Source organism: Atractosteus spatula, chromosome 16 (genome assembly GCF_055471065.1).
Source record: "Atractosteus spatula isolate fAtrSpa1 chromosome 16, fAtrSpa1.hap1, whole genome shotgun sequence".
Lineage (NCBI taxonomy): Eukaryota > Metazoa > Chordata > Actinopteri > Semionotiformes > Lepisosteidae > Atractosteus > Atractosteus spatula.
Window position 1 is genome coordinate 919,239 of NC_142721.1, and position 19,611 is coordinate 938,849.

Here is a 19,611-nt window from a genome sequence, read left to right on the forward strand (position 1 = left end):
AAGCTGTTACTTCAGCTGAAAGCAATAAAAAATAAATGGAGTAGGATGTAATTCTCTCATAATCTACAGACCAAACTGTCTCGAGCTTCAACAAAATGAATCATTCAAAGAAAAAGGAAAACACCCAAACTGAGAAATGATAAACTAAGGTAGAACTATGTGAGCTTTGATTGTATTTGTAAACATTCTTTCTTTAGAGCAAATATACAAAGATGTGAACAGAAGACAACATAATTGGACAGCAACATTACATTTAACAAGTAACTTGTGCATTTATTTTTTATTTTTTTAAGCACAGCAATTTATTAGTTTCACTCTTGCTGTATAGTAATTTGCCTAATAGCGCATATCATTGCATATTATTTAAATTAAAGGTCTTAAGGCCACCATGGACACAATATTACAAGTCACCGTCTCGGATTCCACGTACATTTTTACTTTAGAGCACCTGTGCATGCTGAAGTGCTGTTTTAATCGACAAATATTCAAATGTGCTGATCTCCAGGACTGCCTTGTGAACAGCATCGCTACCAAGAGAGTTTAGAGGGGCACAGCAGGTAAAGAGTAACTGCAAGCAGACCAGCTCCTCATGTGGGACACATCACATCTGCTTTCCCCGATGGGTCAAGGCTCAAGCACAAATTATTGCGGACCTCCGGCCAAAAGGCACAGAAGCAACATGGAGGAACCAAAACAGACAGAAGCCGCCTGTGAAACCAGAAAATACAAAGGAAAAGGCCCCCGTTCACAAATTCCAAAAGCAGATTCACACAAAAAAACTTTAGCAGTGTTGCGAAATAAGGAAAATGGGAATTTTCCAGTGAAGATCATGAATAAAGCATCACAACCACGCCTTTACACATTATAAACAATGGTATTTTAATAATTCAGTAAAATTTATATGTGCAAAAGCATGTATATATGATACAAAGAATTCAAAATAAATCAAAATCAAAATAAAATAAAGCATCCATAGTGTTTTATTTTGTACTTACTGATGGTAAAAAATGAACGGAATGTCAATAATAACGAATACGTATGAAAACAATACCTTAACATAAAGCATCCTTGGTGTTTTATTTAATTAATTAATATTAATTAAATAATTACTATTAACGTGCTCACTCACGCGATCATCCACTCGCTCACTCAGTCGTAGTGAAGCTGCTGATGCCCCTGTTTGCAGCAGATCTAAACTGTAATCTTCCCTGTTAAAGTCGTCAGTTTCCCATTTGTCTCCATGGTCAACGTCGTGACGGGCTGACGCAGCACACGCAGCGAGAAGAGTGCGAGGCGAGAGATATCCGGGGGAAACCGCACTGGGGAGTGGGTGAAATGACTGTCCTCTCGTCACCCCGACACAAAAACAGACCCCAGCAGATAAGTGAGCCTGGAGCAGGTGGGGTTCTCAGTAAAGGAAGATCAAGGCTGATCTCAAGGACAGACTCACTCCATCGAGGAAGGGAGAGCCAGGCCCCAGGGCAGATGGGGGATATCGAAACAGTCCAACCACAACCATGACCAAATGTTTGGCTCAGAGGGGTGTTGGCCAGGGAGGTGAAAAGGTGTCAGTGGGCCGGTGCTCTGGGGTCACGACCCCTGCTCTCTGGCGACAACCCCTGCGGGACCTTTCGGCATCGCGAACCCAGCCGCGCGCTGGCACAGCTCCAGGATGACACCGCTGTCACCAGGCAGACTCTGAGCCGGCGACCCCCTGACCCGGCCTTGACGTCAAGACTGAAGCCCAGCTGAGCAGAAGTGGACAGGCCTGTGTCTCAGTGCCCTGCTATTCACTAACTGAATGGAGAGAAGGTGAACATTTGTTCCACTGTGTGTTTTTCAAAGCCACAAAAAAGAAGAATGAACAATTAGACATTATTTCACGGAGTTATTTCCAATTCTGGAATGTGACCCAAAGTTCAGCATCTATATAAATAAGATATAACCTCTGATAAATGTAAGTGCTCACAAGATAAAGCAAGACTACAGGTAACACCTCTCACAGTTTTAGAAGTACTAATAATTATACCCTCTGCTTTAAAATGCTTTCTCCAATACTTATTAAAACTTAAAGCTCAAAGCCATGAAAAGTTTTAAAAGCGCTGCTTGAGAAGTTAACCCAAAAATAAACAAGAGCTTAAGAAAAATGTCTGAAGAATGGTTTTTGTCTCATATGATATATTTCAAAAGCAAGTGTAAGACCTACATTATCAGTACCAATCACAGCTTCACCGGGTCACTAGAAACACAACAGCTTGGGAGAAAACATTTCATGGATTTATTAGGAAATTTGTTTTGCCACAGGATGCACCATTATTGACAAGTAATGAGGACATCAGTGTGTTGTGTGAAAATTAAACATGAGTTGGCTAATATGAATTAATAAAATATGGAGTTCATGTTGACCTGTTTTATAGCATTTAGAACTATAAAAGAATCCAGAAAAAAAACATTATAAACACTATGCAGATATCCCAGCCAAATAATAATGAACAGGGACTGCATTCTGTCCATGCAGCAGACAAAATCTCATGCTTGGTATTTTGTCACAGCCATTTCCTACATATGTAAAACCAGCAGAAATATTAGATTCAGAAAGCAAGATCAAAGGCACACCCAGACATTACAGAGGTGCTGTTCAGTATAACATTCATGTAGTAGAAGCAGTCAGACCCCCACTCTCTCTGCTGCAAAACAATTTATTTAACAGTTGTCAATGTTTCTGCAAACACTAGTGTTAGACTGGACACAATCTCGACAAAATCATCCTGGACAACGTGTGATTCACAACAGGTGAGAATATACAGTAGTACCACAACACTGTTTTCTTTTTCATTGCACATTACGTTGAGAATTTTATTTTCAGCGACTCTGCAGTTTGTTGTTCTTTTATTGTAGGACAATGCTGAAGTAAGCTGCATAATCCTCTGAGCAAAGTTAAGTGCAACTCTGTTCAGTCTGCAATTCAAGACTGACAGGAAAGGGCTTTCTCTCAACAGTACATTGGTATACAGTACATTAATGAACCACAGAAAGGACAGAAAATGCCAAATGTCTGTAAGCTATTGACAAATAATCATAAGGAGGGGCTGTAGTAGAATTAGACGGATTTATACCCAAACAGATTCCACAGCACTTACTTGTTAATGTTCAGAAAGAAAATAATATTTATCTGTACACACAAACACCACATGGAATAACAAAAGTATTAAAATACTTATTTGATTGATTTCACTGTTCAGACAAGAAACTAGGACGTGCTAAAAAACAGCAGAAAGTACTTTTCTCCAAACAAAACCTGGTAGCTCTTCCCCGTGTGTCTGCAGATACAGACTGCTGTAGTCTCACTCACACCACCCCCATCAAGTACAAGTCAACAACAGTAAAAGTATTACTTGACTTGACCAGGTCTGCCTTCCTCTTGTCTCTCTCCCCTCCCCCCTCCAGGCTGAGCGCTGAGTTTGTAAATTAAGCACTACTGCCCCCAAGTGGCCAGAGAAGACAAAATCCAGTAGAAGATGGAACACATCAAGTCAAAACCAATGGAGAAGTATGGAGAAGTTATTCTTATATTCATATTCCCAATTTCTGTTGTGTCTTATAATTGCCCACATAGTAATGTCTTGCTTCCCCTCTAGGTCTTTAATTTATTCCCATTTGAAAATCCAATATGTTGGTGACTGTTTTTGTCATCTGCATATTGAGGGAGTAACTTCTTCGTCCCAGAGGAGCTGGTTCACTGACAGGACAGGTAATTCATCACACCTTGCAACTTCTCCACAAAGGCACCGTCACCTTGCCAAGTGCCGTAAGGCAGTTCTGCATTCATCTCAACGTGACCAATGTCTGACTCTTCACTGAAACCCATCCATCCACTTTCTAACCTCTTTATCCAACACAGGGTCCTGGGGGAGCCGGAGCCTATCCAGCAACCAATGGGCACAAGGTAGGATTCACACTGGGTAAGATGCCAGTCCTTGGTAGCTTCACCAATATCTCATGTATATTTGACTTATTATTCTCAAATTCACGCAACGGTACACAGGTATGTTCGTATCTAATGAAAGTATTGTCTCTTTCCCATAATACAAGAACCATTCAGAAAATCCCAGCATGCCCTTACATAAAATAAACAAATGGATTTCTATTTCTATTGTTAATCATTCACAAACTGAACAAGCACTGTATTTCTTCTGTAAGGTTAAAGTTTTTTTTCCCGCGCATTGAAGCAGATCATGGACTTTCAGTCATCACAGACTCCTTAATGCCGATTTCAGAAGCCAATCCACAAGGATGTCTAAATAATCAGAGGTTACTCAGCCCATCTCTAGGACTAGTTGTGTGTTCAGACGCGGCTGTATAATTAGCCTATTAGCAGATATTGTGATTTCAGATCTTGTTTGTTTTACTTAGCTGCCTCTGCACTTGTTCCTGAAATTTGCAGTGGGCACTGTTCCCCTAGTTTAATAGCTAATGGTGTGCAATAATGCTGGTAATGACTCCGCCACATGCTATCTGCCCTGCGCCTCATTACACAATAATGGTGGAAAAAACGCTGGGAATCTGCTGGGAAGGGAACGTTGCTTGTCCCCTCCCAAACTCCCTCTCCTTATTTTTCTAACAGCCATTTTCAACAAACCTTGTTAGCCGCTATTATTTTAAGACTAGCATGATGAAAAAAATGCCCCATTCTTGGCTGTTACAATTTCACAGTAGATATGTCTGAAGTCATGGAAAGCACTGTATGTTTGTGAATAGGCCAGATAGGTGCAGCCAAGCCCTGAAATGCGGTTTACTGATTTTGACTTGACTAAAGGAAAATAAAAATAGTGACAAATGTGAATGAAAATGTGCCTCACAAACACATTTTGGATTCCTCACTTATCTAAAAATTCTATTACTCCTTCAAATGAACTAACGTCATAATGAATATTCTACCATAGATAATTAGCATGTCCAATATACTGTAGCCAGGCAATGAATCAGATAATACATACAACCATTCTTATACTATAGTTGTCTGAATTACAGTATTCTTCTCAGCTGAACTCATCTTACATTAAAGTGCAAATAATAGTTAAAGAGGAAATCTACACACTGACTGCATAAATGTAGTTGGTCTGGTGCTTAACAGATAAAAATGAAACCAACTTTTTTAAAACTGTTAGTTTCCTTCTCCTTATATGTCAGTTTTGCACCCTCAGGTGTGTAAACGTACAGCTTCTGCAGATAAATTTAATCTGCAAATTTAACATATCTGTCACAAAAAGCACAAATCAAGTAGCAATGAAAGGAGGGGACAATACAGCTGTGATTCGACAAATTACTGCACAGGACAGGATGACAACAAGCAGTTAAATATCTAAAGCTGACAGAGAGCTATTCTTTTAAAACAGAAATTCTCAATTAATTGATTGTTACTGTATGTTACCATTCCTCATAATCACACATTCACCTAAACCAGTGGCCCTCTTTCATAGTCCTGGAGAACCACTGAGTCTTATGGTTTTCGTTACTCCTCAGCTCCTGAAGACTTAAATTAAAAATTAATCAATAATTGGCTTAATTTATTTAAATGGGAACAGTTCTTCAGCCATTGAGGAGTTAGAGATCCTTCTGAAAACTGAACGGGTGTAGCTCTCTAGATCCAGGACTGAGAACACTGTTATGAGTGTTCTCAAAATCAATATTTATTTCCTTTAAAGAAAAACAAAACAACAATTCAGGACATCTAAAGATGAGTCGGTGTTACTTCAGGAAATGACATCCATAGTGGGCAGATTAGTTTTAGTAAGATTATGAAAATTGCTGAAAGGATGCAGATTATTACTACACAGAAAGAACCGAGGCCTGGCCCTGGAAACAGCAAAAAATAAAGTGACAGCAAAAAATCCTAAAGAGTAATGAAAACCTGGTCACAGTACACACGGGTTAACACGAATTCATGCGAGTCAGATTACATGACCCAGCTGAGTGCAAATGATTCTGTCATCACCGCCATACTTTTCACGTTTGAATTTTGGCCGAGTCATTAGGGTAGAAGTTCTCACTGTGGCTGTGTGCATTCGAACATTTCAGCACATTAATTGGGAGTCCATTTGAAAATGTAGAGAGATGCAGAGCCCACAATGAACCTAATTTCATTGGCGCTGAAACTGCTGTGCTACATCGAAGGGAACAAAAAAAATAGCGTTTGTGCCTTTAAATCAATCTGACGTTCATTAAAGATATTGATCAGTCTCTTCTTTTCTAATTCTACAACGGTACAACTGACCCGAATCAGCTCTTCTCACATCAGATACGAGCAGGCCTTTGCAATGAGAAAGAATCCTTCTTCTTTGGGGAACAAAATATATAACAGAAAACAAACCCAGAATTGTACATTTGCTAAGTATGTTTTTTAAGGAAATGGTTTTGTAAGAAATGTCAACAATGAAAGGGAAATTGACTCAACAGGAGCCTGCTGAGTAATGTCCAGATGAAACAGACTTTCATCAGGAGAAATTATCATTTTTCTATCATGGTGCTCAAAGGTTAACATGATGTTGTTATTTAGCTCTTCCTAGTGTGTTGTATTTTTTCAACACGACTGTCCTCAATGTAACCCTACGAAAGAATCGGGCAGTATATTTTCCAAGCATTAATTTGTACGTACATTGCGCTTCCTACAGTGTGCTCTGCTACTCCCCTCTCAAATTATCTTTACAACAATTCCACTCTGCTCTACAGATCTTTTATCTTTTATGCTGTACTGTGGTTTGACCACAGTATAGCAAGAAAGTTTGAAAGTCTTGAAGAGGGTTTTTTTGGACTTCTAGCGGAAGTCCAGGTGGTCTAGTGGGCTGTTTTATTGCTTTCCCAGCTGGCACTGTGTTTTCCCAGCTCCCCGTGAGACAGGTGTGGGAAGTGGGGGTGACAGCAGCAGTGCCCACACACAGCCCGGCAGCCCAAAGTGACAATCAAGCTGGGGTGTGGGGATTCACAATGAGCTATTATTGGGCAACAGCTACTGGACCATTATCCCAGCTTGGCTCTGAGCTCCGGGAGATAAGCTTCGAGACCCCAGAGAACATATCCTTTGAGAACACAGACTAAACATGTCTGGATGTCTCATGTTTCACTGCCATTCACTTTATGCAGTTATTGTTCATATTTTAGTAAATGTTTAATATTACATCACAAGAAGTAAATAGATTTCTTAATATCAATAGGTTTTATTTATCTGCTTCAAAGCTATTGTTCAAATTATAATAATGTCCATCTATTCAAGACCTCTCTTTCATTTTTTTCTGGTCATCTGACTCAATTTATCACCCAAGAGTAGGAAGGCTGACAAACTATGGAAGATGAAATATGGTATTACAACTATGAACTGAAGCAGCGCTGAATGGGTAAATAGATATTTGCTCCTCAGAAATAAGACTGCTATTGTGATATTGTTTTTAATATTTATTGTCTGGATTTACACAATGAGCTCAAATAACCTTAAAATAGTTGTCATTTGACATTTGGGTTATTAGGACTGAAATCTGTGGAGAAGACTCAGCTGCATACACTGTGATCAGCATTTTCTCATTTCTCTCCATTTTTCTAGACCAGATGTTGTACGAGAACAAACACACTTCTGGTGTCCTACAGAAATTAAAGTGGAAATAGCACAGAAAACACAAAAATCTCAAATCACGTCTCTGTTAAATTCTATAACTCCCATGAGAAACTGCAACATGCCTCTAAGAAGGATCCTTATCCTGTGAGCCAATGAGAATCTGCACCAGAACTGTCACCAGAGCACATGACACAGATGTGAACTCTGTGGCACTGCTGTTGACGTGGGTCCAAATTCCCAAGACATGTCAAAGGAATCTGAAACATAAGCAGAGGCAAAACACAGATGGAATTCCCTTCTCTTGTCTAATGAAACTGGATTATTTTCTCCGTTGTAATCCCAGCTGTGCCGAGTCCTGAATGAAACAGAAGGTACAAGCTTGTTTACATGTTGTGCTGCTGGGCTGTGAAAAACCAGGTCAATGGTTTTCCAACAAAGAAATAAAACCATGTAACAGGAGGATAATGATTAAAGTCACCAAAACTGCATCAAATCCAAATGCGTCTTCTCCTAATTCTGTACAAGAATATTAGAAACCCCTGAGACCCAGGAATTGGATTATTGATCGATCCCAAAATTCTCCGGCAGTCGTCTCACGAAAGCCCCCCAAGAGTTGTTCCGCACAACATGGGTGGGCAACCGGCTTTTGCCAGCTGTGACTATGTGTCAAGAAGTGCTGTCTAATTTCACTCAGAAATGTATCGCCTCTCAATTTCCACATACGACTCTTGGGCCTGATTCCAGTTCAGAGCTTCATACTGCTTGTTTTTAAACTCTTGTTAAGCAGTCATCAGCATCCTTTCAGAACAGTAAAATAATCCAAATTGAGCACACTATTCTAAATGAGTTCCTACCACTGCAATGTATAGACAGTATTTAAAATTAGCTCCATTAACCACATCCATGAAATTGTGTTGTACTATTTTTCTTATTCTCTACTGGTGCTTGGCCCACTCTTACAGCAGAATAAGCTCAATTAGAATTCCAACAGCTGCCACATGTTACCCCCGATGCAGGGCTCTTGCTTAATAAAACAACCAGCATTCCCCAGTCACAGAGGGAACAATGCGGCTCTTTAATGTCCCTGCCATTCGACACAAAGAATGAGATGATGCCTTGTTTGATCTGGCACACGTAGTTTGTGCTAATGGGCTACAGGAACATGCAATTCTTACAAAAAATCTGAGAAATGTCTCAGTACACAAGGGAGTACTGAGTGAAAGGGGGTCTGAACACCGGAGGCATGTTTAAAAATTAACAATATAAAGTGACTTTGCAAGCACTGCCATGGAAGTGCTCATTTTAGCACCTTTTAAATCCTGGTAAATGTTCTTGTGATTGGCATTTTGTATCAAAAGAAAAAAAAACGCCAGCATTTAACTGTCATTTTAAATCCTAACTGCTGGCCTTTTTTCCCAAGACACTGCCTTTCTCCCTCCCAAACATCAAGAACCAAAGGAAGGTTTTTGGCTTATTTGAAATAGTAAATAAACTGGCAGGTAAGCAGAAGATTCATGACAGACGATTGTTTTTCTAACCAGACCTGGAGAGGAAGAGTGTGTACGCAGTGCTTATCCCCGGGGTCTGTACGCTCTCCCTGCGCTCACATGGGTGTCCTCCAGGTGCTCTGGTTTCCTCCCGCAGTCCAAATGGGCTTCTGGGAAAACTGGTCCTGGTGTGTCTGTGTGTGAGTGTGTATCCTGTCCAGAGTGTGTGAGTGTCTGTGTGTGCCTTGTGATGCACTGGTGTCCTGTCCAGGGTGTGTGAGAGTGTCTGTGTGTGATTGTGTGTATGTCCCGTCCAGAGTGTGTGAGTATGTGTGTGCCCTGTGATGGACTGGTGTCCTGTCCAGGGTGTGTGTGTGTCTGTGTGTGTGTGTGCCCTGTGTTGGACTGGCGCCCTGTCCAGGGTGTGTGAGTGTGTGCGTCTGTGTGTGTCCTGTGATGGACTGGCGCCCTGTCCAGGGTGTGTGAGTGTGTGTGTCTGTGCCGTGTGATGGACTGGTGTCCTGTCTAGAGTGTATCCTGCCTTGCACCCGTTGCTTGCTGGGGTGGTTTTTACTGGCTAAAGCAATTAGAAACTGGACGAATGGGTGGATGGAAAAGATGAGCTGTCTACAAGTACAAAGATGCTTAATGGCAAGGGCTTACACGGAACAAACGTACAGAGGAATGATGTAGATATAAGTGTTTTCCTTTAAATAATGACCTCATGAAATAATAATAATTACCATATGTAAAATAATGAATAAAATAATGAAAAAAATAATAATACACAAGTAAAGACTGACAAATAAAGACACTAAAACCTTTGAATGCGGCCTCCGATATGTATTTTCCTCTCTCAGAAAGTTCTCTGACAGCAGAGTTAACGGCAGTGCAAAGCCACTCTGCCTACTACACCTGCGATATCTGCACATTTTAGAGGGGCCAGAAACAAGGGGGCCGCGAAAAGGTAGACCTAATGTTTTCAGCTGGAAATTATTAAGCGACCTGAAATGTGCAGAAGTACAAAATAATGTTCTGTACAAGACTGCGTACTTGTACTTGCTGTTTCTGCTGTCGTTGTGGAACGCCCAGGTGGCCCTGATTTTCTTGTTAAAAGTGGGTCATGAAATTCATGTTTTCTTATTATATAATATTACACGCAGACCTGTATCTGAACTGCAACAGGAGGTCAGGGATTGTTTCCATGTGTACTGTGGCTTCCTGTGTAGTGCCGTGCTGTTGCAAATATTTCACAAATGAAACTCAGCACTGCCTATATTCTTCTACAATTATAGATTTTTATCACTGCCATTTATAATCACGGGCGACGCGCTGGCGCAGCGGTAAGCACTGCTGCCTTGCAGTGCTGGCGTCCCAGGTTCAGCTCCTGAGTGGAGTTTGTGTGGGTTTCCTCCAGGTTCCTTCTGCAGTCCAAAGACATCTGGGAAAACTGGCGCTGGTGTGAGTGTGTGTGTATGCTGCGATGGTCTGGTGTCCTGTCCACGGTGTACCCTACCTTGTGCCTGTTGCTTACTGAGATACACTCTGGATCAGAGCGAAAGAACACTGAGTAAAGGGGTTAGAAAAAAAACGATGGATGGATTTGTCACCATCTAGAGAAAAACTTTCTTGAAAGTCCAAGATTGATGAACATGAAGCATATAAACACCACTGTCCAGCAGCTTGACAGCACGCATCACATGACATCTGAAGCAAAGGCTCTGGTATAACAACGCTTTAAGAAAAACTGACAGGTCCACTCTGACAGAGGGTGTTCATTATGACTCTGGATACAGCTGGTGTCCCGTTAAATTAAATACAGCACTGGACTGATGTACAAGCAAATGTTTGTCACCCCCCAGCCAGGGCATGAGAGAGGAAGAACTGTGCAGCAGGTAGTATACACACGCAAACACCGGTGTATGGCTGTAAATTAGCACAACAAAGTCAGATACAGAAGCACTTGGCACACAATTGGGGGGAGCTTGTTGAAGTTGTGTATTTGTGTGCGTGAGAGGGGGGTTGTGTGTGTGATTAGCAACAGATTAGAGTGAGTGTGCCACCCATAGTTTTCAGTTTTCTTTCATGTCTAAAGCAGGGAGTGTGTGTATAATTACAATCCCCTGCTTTGATCTGTGTGAAACTCCGCCTCGCTATCTATTTGCCACCCATATGACTTGCCTCACACCTGATGGGCTCACCCTGTCATCTGGTCTGGCTACAGTCAGTGTGGTCCTGTCAGTCTAGTGCAGGGCTACAGACCCTGGAGCATCACCTCTCATGGGGAGAAAAAAGCTCCCTGCCCACAGAATGAAAAGTCGGCACTATTTTCCAAACATTGATGATGTCATAACATTACAGCAGAAAAGATCAAATGCCAATTTTAATCACCGCATTTGTTACTGGAAATCATATGAAAGGAATTTGAAAGGGGCTTTTTGCTTCACTCCTTAAAGATAGAAGAGATATTCAAAGGACCTTTCTATATTAAAAATGCATCTAACGTTCAGTGGAGTGGGTTTTAGCATAAATTAAAATAGAATTATCTAAACTGAAATCTCTAAATATCAAAATCTATAAAAATAGAAATCTCTAGATGAGATTCAAAGTACCCTGCATAGCAGGTTTACATGATTCGGTTGATGTGCTAGTTCACTAAATAAACTAGACAAAACCAGAACCTGCATGTTTAGAATTTAATTTGTTTCTTCATTGTTTAGTCTATTTTAATAAGAGTATTGTTTCATGAATTAAACATGACACTACAATATGACAACAGACAGCTACTATTGTGTGAAAATGTTCCTCTTCATTTTTGGATTGAAAGCTTTCACTTAATTACACATCTTAATTAATTAGACAAAATAAAAACAAACAATATTACGTAAAACAACACACAATGAAGGAGATTTTAAACAGAATGGTTTAAACTTAAGTTAATCTTTGCTCCAACTTATTAATGATGAAAATGCAATCCTAAAATAAAAATTTAACTATCCAACCATGCAAATCCATCTAAAATGTCGCACAGATGGCCATATCCGGAGTGTAGAGACAACCCCATTAAAAAAAACAAACTTGTTTGTAGCCTTGAAATGAAAACCTATAAAAAAGAATTAGACATTTAATCTCCGACTGAGCTACAGGAAATTAGCTTCTCTTTCCTCCATAACCTGAACTGCACAGTCTCCCCATGTTTGGAACTCGGGTAGCCAGTTCCTGACAGTGTTCAGGAACCCACAGAGCAAGAATTGCACATCTTTCTTTATAGGGCCAATTCAAAGCCTACCATTGTTCCACATAAGGGGCACACTGGCCCCACTCAAGTCTCCGCCAAGAGCCCGGAGACCCTACCACTGCGCTAGCGCCAAGCCTGATCTGTCTCTGAAGCACATGAAAGAAAAGAGGTTAGAGCTTTTGATGTCGCCTGACTTTGCCTACCTACTGTCCTTTTAACCCCCACAGAGAGAGAGGATCAAATGCTGTACTCCCTGGAAGCTGTGCTGCATGTGCACTTTTAAAGTTCAAAACCATTTTTCCCTTCCTTTTTTTTCTCAGACGGGACAGAAGAAAAGGTGAAGTCCAGTCAAAGCTTTCTCTTCAGCTTTTGATATGGCGAGGGGACTGTAGTTCAGCTGGGAAACACTATAATTAAGGTCCTATTGTTTCTTACTTCACAAGGCAGTGGAAATCCCAGGCCTGCAGTGAAACTAAATCATTAATGTTTCTTATTAGACTCCCATTCAGAAGCCAGGCACCTTGACAATCCACAGAGAATTGTGGAAAATATTTTTGAAGCAATGAGATGCATTTTGTAAACAGCCGCTCCATGGATGGGTGAGCTTATGAAGAACAGGAAAATTTCCAGATTATCCCATCTAACAGGACTCACCCTAGACGGCACGCCAGTACTTTGCAGAGCATACAAACACAAACACACACACTCGGACCAGTGCCATTTTTCCTAGAAGAGCATTAATCTACCAGTGTGTCTTTGGACTGTGGGAGGAAACCGGAGAACGAGGAAGAAAACACAAATCCAGTCAGACCATACTGGCTCCCTGTGAGATTTCAGAATAAAACTTCAAATACTGCTGCTCACTCTTAAGGACGCGAATAGTTGAGCTCGTGACTACATCAGTGATTTGTTAACCCGTACACTCCTCATTTTCAGTAGGACTGCTCCTTTCACGTACCTGTCGCCTGTGTTCTTCTTTTGGTTCCTAAGGCCCATGCTTTCTGTTCTGTCTCTGCCAGGCTGTGGAACAATCTCCTAGTGCATTTGAGATGTTGCAAGTCAGCCAGCTTTCAGATCCTTAAGACTTGCTTTCATATACTAGCTCTAATTTCTGCTGCCTTTTTTGTGTGTAGTCGTGCGTTTCTAATGTTTTTGATTTGTTTATTTACAGAGCGCAGAGATGTTGGGACATGAAATGTTTAAAATGATGATTGTGATACGTATTCCACTTCACAGAACTTTGGATGAGCTGTGAAATGTTTGGTGCAGACAATGGGAATAACAGAAATGCTAGAACGTTTGACTGTTTGACTGAGGTCTAATACACAATACAGAACAATTAAAAACTATGATTGGCTGCTCTAAAATGATGCAGCTCTGCTCTGCTTTACATCTCCAACAAGGACAGCGCTGTGCACTCTGGCTCCCCCACAACTCTGAATTGGAAGAAGCGGTTAGAAGATGGATGGTCTCTTTTGATTTAATCATTAGTTTGCTCATTGACGGTTTAATCCTAATAGGTTTTTAAAATGTTTAAGCATTTAGATGGACATCTTCCTTATTCCTCACAGTGCTGCTTAGATGGTACCTCTGAAGTACTGAGAGACAGATGGACAGTCAGATGCAGTTGTTCATTTCACACCTCCTCACAGAAAAGGAGGAAGTGACAACCGGGGCTAATTATCAGCATCCCCGTCACACCTACATGCGAAAGTGGAGCAAGCCACGCTACTCAGGAAGGAACACTCACCCCAGCTGCAAAATAAACCTTCAGCAGCAAGTGCACTTTCAAAGAAAAAAAAACCTACACAATCCTTCATCATCCAACATACAATCTAGAAGTTTCAAATGACAATATAGCTTTTAATTATATTTGAATTTACCAAATGAAAGTATTCTATGTTGATCTGTAAAGATAAAGAGTAAGTTACTAAAGGATGGATTGGAACCTGTTATTCTGTCCTTCATACAGGACACATGGTCCAGTACAGTATGTATTTGCAGATAATATTCATTCTTTGTGTGTAAGCTCATTTGCATTAGGCTACAGCCACACGATAAGATTCGCTGCCCTCCTAAAACAAATACAGTAGGCTGTGTTTGGATCCGATATTTGTTCTTTAATTAAAAGTTTTCAAACAAACTAACCCTCATTGCACCATTCTACAACATACTGACAAACAACATCTGACACACTTATATTGTGTGTATTATATTCACACTACCAAGAAGAGCTTACAAGAGACAAATTTACTATGAGCACAGCTCCAAAACATTGACAAAATGCAGTGTTGAACAGCTCCTGCATTTTCACCACACACTCGAAAAGGGACGGAGATGGACCAAGTGGATGACATCCTATGTAAATCACATTGGAATCCTTCAGGATGAAAGGATGATGATTTGGCAGAAACAGGAACAGCTGCGGTGTGCACATTTTCACTTGCTGGTCTTGTTCATTTTGATCTATCTTTGAACTGGCAGCTTCAGCAAAAAAGAAATTCACAAGGTGGACATCTCGGCATCAAGTGTACATTAAAGGGGAACTGCAACTATTTTTCTATTGTGGGGTTAGAAAGAATCAGCGTTGATGAGTGCATTTCAAATCACAATTAAAGAAAATTGGTTTTACAAGTTACATCACAAAATAGATAAAATGTCCAGGTATGCGCGGCGCCATACTCTGCAATTCAGAACGAGGCAACAAAACTTCCTGTGGTGAAAAGTCTGCTGCACAACCTGTTCTTATTCAGTTGTATATCTTATTACATTAGACATCACAGTGAGCTAGTGACTAGTGAGCAGGAAGGGCTGCTTCACATCACAATTCGTGGGAACTCTCACTCTTGCTCGTGGTGAGACCAGGGGTTTGCAACACCATGGCGACTTACATTATTTTTACAAAGTTTTAAAACTTTGTGTTAAACTCTGAATTTGTAAATTGTTGCAATACCATCAATAACTTTATTTTGTTACAGTTTAATAACTGGTTTGAGAAATTGAGACTGCAGTTTCCTTTTAGTACAGACACTGTATGTTACAGGCTTTTCTCCACCTAAACAGCAGAACAAAGCCCTTAAATAGTCCCAGGTGTTACGATTAGCCAATGATGAAATACCCAGGCCAAGAACAGATTCATGGTTGAGGCACAAAGTAAATATACAGGGCTAAAAAAAAGTCTGGCACAGGCGACACGTCCCGAACTGAATTAACGCCTCGGGAAGAGCCTTGCCCCGCTATACTCGAGCAAGCAGCAGAAGTCAAGTGCCTCTCCTGAGTTCGTCCCCTGTGATGTCTTTGAAGTCGAGACAGATGCGCCTCCCTCTCGCAGTCGTGAGGGAGCATGCTGGTTCCCCGGCAAGAAGTGCCCGTCCAGCAGGAGAAGAATCCTTTTGTTTGTTTCCCAGGCCTTTGATAGCAAGCCAAAAATGTTTAACCAGGGCCAAGGGGCTGTGATTCATTTTAATTAAAATATTAATGTCTTGCTCCAGCCCTCTTTTAGCAACAATACGCACACAATGCCATAAAATATTTCCATTTCCAGAAAGTCACAATGAAGTGCTGACTGCTTCCTGCAGCCTCTGCACAAGAGAAAATAAAGATGTGGCTTCATGGCATATTCCTACAGCTGGGGAACATAGGACAGTGTAGTTCTACATGAAAGTTGCTCATTTTCACAAATTGATATTTTATAAGGATTTTAAAGGATTCTGTTTGCCCTCACACCACCATTAATTAACTTATTTTAATTGACTGACTTGTTTTTGTTGATTCATTACACAGAACTACAATCTTAGAAAAGCAGTCTATAAAAAAGACAATATTCTCTAATGTAGAATTATTTTCTGTGCTACATTCTAAAACCCAACCTAAAAGCAAAAAGACATACTTTACTTTTAATTCTCTCCCACCTATTTTTCACTTAACACACATACAGCTCCAAAACTCAAAATGTCCGTGATGACCGATTCAAAGTGACTTAGTGAGCAAACGACTACTAGTTAAATAAAAAAGATACGTTACTAACAAGAAAAAGGTCTGACAACTCCACAATTCTAGCAAGTTAAAATTGCTAACTTTAAAATGGATTTGATGAGGCACAAAAGCAACAACTCTCCTCTGACAGACCACACACACAGTAAAGCCCACCTGGAGTCTGTTTTGTATAGACAGCAACTTTTCTTTAGCCCAATCAAAACAAAAGGCTCCAACAGGCCAAAACATTACAACATTACAAAACATCACAATAAACCTAAAGGTGACACTTGTATGATACAAATACCAAATCAAAATATTTTCAAAAGGCAAATCTAGAAAAATGTGATGCTGCATTCCTGTGACTGATAAAGAACAGGACACACTGTAGCATGCTGCCTCCATGACACTGCAGGTTGGAATCAGGGACCCAATCTGCCACAGCAACATCTTTAATTATGAAGTTTTAATATATATATATATCACAAGGCAAAATGAATGAGAATCTCTTCCTAATGCAGTCAAGGTGATAACAAATATTCTTAAAAATGATATTTCAGTGCCAAAGATAGGACAACATTTCAGAAATAAAGACAGTGTACAGTAGATGCTTCCTGAAGCACAGCAATGTTCTGTGAAACTGGGAGATTTTCAATTTTAAATTATAAAAATGAGAACATCATGGAGGGTGTGGCAGGTAATAAACCATCTCTACAGTGAGAAATGCTCCATGACTTACTGTGAGATGTGGGTGACTGGGGTCAAGACACTATCCCCCTCTAGGTCCAGATCGTCTCCAAAGCTGTTGGTGCGGTGAATTGGTCTGGGTGTCTGGACATCCAGAAAACCTGCATTTTTCTTGACTGAAAAGCAGAAACATTAAGACATAAAAATGAAAGAAGATAGGAAATCCAAGCAGATAAAACAGATATTTCAGGTAATTTGGAACACATGAGCCACAGCAATATCTGTCATCATATTAGTGTGATCTAGAGTTCCTGTCCCACATTATTCTTATTCAAATCAAAATCTTTCTGCTTCTTTCAGAAAATCCCCCTTGGTTGGTTTAAAATAATTGATCTTTCAATAGAAAGTCATATGAAAAACTAGCAGCCATTCAAATTCCATGATTACCACATTTGTGCCCTTAGAGTGCTCTGTCTTTGTCTTTATTTGGTATAGGACATAAAAGATGCTGAAACTGCTGCTATGTGTATCCATACATTTTTGATGCATGAGAATGCTCAAATTGTTCTTTCAAATGACAGATTAGTTGACAGCACGGTCCAGTTCAGTCGTGTTTCTCACGTGCAGACAGACGAGAGAGTGCTAGACAGGCAGAGAAGACAGAGAGCAGAGTTACCTGGCGAAGGAGAGCCAAGCTGAAAGGAGGATATTGAAGTCCAGGACTGCTGGCGTCCTTCAGCAGCAGTAAACACACAAGACAGCGAAACAACAGCCAAGAAGGTTAGGCACAACCGACAGAGAACACGTCACCACAGCAAAATCTCTAGGACAGAGGAAAAATCCAAGGGAGGAAAGACCACTTTAAAGGGCTGAAAGAAAAGGAGTTCCTGGACACTCCACTCAAAGCGCTTTACAGGTCATGGGGATCCCCTCCATCACCACCAGTGTGTAGCCCCCACCTGGATGATGTGACAGCAGCCAGAGTGCACCAGTACACTCCCCACACCCCAGCTCTCAGTGGGGAGGAGAGCAGAGTGATGAAGCCAGTTCAGAGATGGGGATTACTGGGATTGGTAAAAGCCAGGGGGAAATTTGAACAAATAATTTATCAAGTACACGCGGGTATCTGCCTCAGCAATGGGCAATGCGAGTGTCGATCTGTGAAACAAGAGTGGCACGAAATACGCGGCCCAAGAAGGAACAGTATCATCACCCATGACAATGACTAAAACGGGTTGGTGGCTGACAGAAAACTGATACATGCTGTACCACAGCAGCTCCCTGAGCCTTGCGATTGCACAATACCATCTGGTTATAAGGACAACAAGAAAGAAAAGCTTGGCAGACCACTGCAGGAATTATTAATTCATCTGGAAAGTGCATTTAAACCCCTCACAAAAATGAAACAAATATTTTTACAGTTTCGTTTGTAGCCAGCTGGAGACAGTGGTGCGTCACCTTGCAATGTGAGTGAAAACATCTGTGGCCCATACAGAAGGCTTCTAAAGCAGATGCCAGTTTTTCCAGAGAGAGTAACAACACCACAGTATTTAGAAAACTGGAACAACAGGCTCCACTAATGGGCAAAGGATCCCAAACTGTGGCTTTAGTGTATTAGGAGAAGTCAGTGACAAGGGAGATCAGGATAGCCCAGTGGGACCCCCGTTCACACGAGGTCGAGCTGTACTGATTCATGTATTCTCACTTCAGATGATATGACCATTGATTTAAATCTTGCAATCCCTGCTTCATGTTTACACAGCAGAGCAACTATTGACTTTGATTATTGTCAGATGCTCAGACAGTCATCAGTCAGGTAGTTTAAGCTTCCAGTGTTAGCATCACCTCTCACTGCCAGATTTTCCATCATTTATGGTCAATTACATCTGTGGCACGGCTATAGAAGGAAACTGGAAATGCAGTGACCAGAACAGCCAAGGCATTAGTTTAATACCCTGGTCTGGTGAGGAGAAATCCCTGATAAGTTAAAGTGGTGAGCAGTCCTGGTCCTGGAGGGCTTGTGTCTCTGCAGCTTTTCTAGGTCTTTGTTAATGAGTAACTGGTCCCGTTAATGAGCTGGTTTAAGTCATTAAGAGCTGAGCTACAATCAAAACCTGCAGAAACTCCGGCCTTATCTCATTGATCTGTTATCTATTAAGAACCATTTATTAAATCTGCTCTGATTAAATTTGTTTAACTCACAATCAAACTTCCACATAACTAAGCTCATATTGTCTATAATCTATGCATTTGTGCATATGTGCACATTGATGTTTGTACCTATGTTTTTAACGAGTAGGCTGTTTATTTATAAGGCAGAGTGAGACACATCTGTGTGAGTTTCTAGGGTCCACTGATGTCTTAATTATACCCTGAACACATCCATATTAAGGAAACAATAATTATGGACTTCAATATAATTTTGTAGTTTTAAATCTAAACTTTCTCATCAACAATGAAATGTTTGATATGATAAATTCCAATGTTTGTTGAAATCCAAACTGAACTCCAGAGCAGTAATTCCAATCCGGAATTAGACTGATGTACAATAAGATGCACCAGGGCCACTGTTTTCCCAATGTGGAAGGGTTACCTGGATTCGTCCTCAGTGTAACCAG

The 19,611-nt window shown here is 40.7% G+C and overlaps 1 protein-coding gene across 1 annotated transcript in view; it reads right to left on the minus strand.

The window, feature by feature from the left end:
• The window catches only part of kcnq1.1 (potassium voltage-gated channel, KQT-like subfamily, member 1.1), a 287,753-nt gene that overhangs the window by 193,671 nt on the left and 74,471 nt on the right, over positions 1-19,611 (minus strand). The window contains exon 12 of the mRNA XM_088934931.1: positions 17,046-17,169. Coding sequence (XP_088791057.1) covers positions 17,046-17,169 — 124 coding nt within the window. The remainder of the gene's footprint in view (positions 1-17,045; positions 17,170-19,611) is intronic.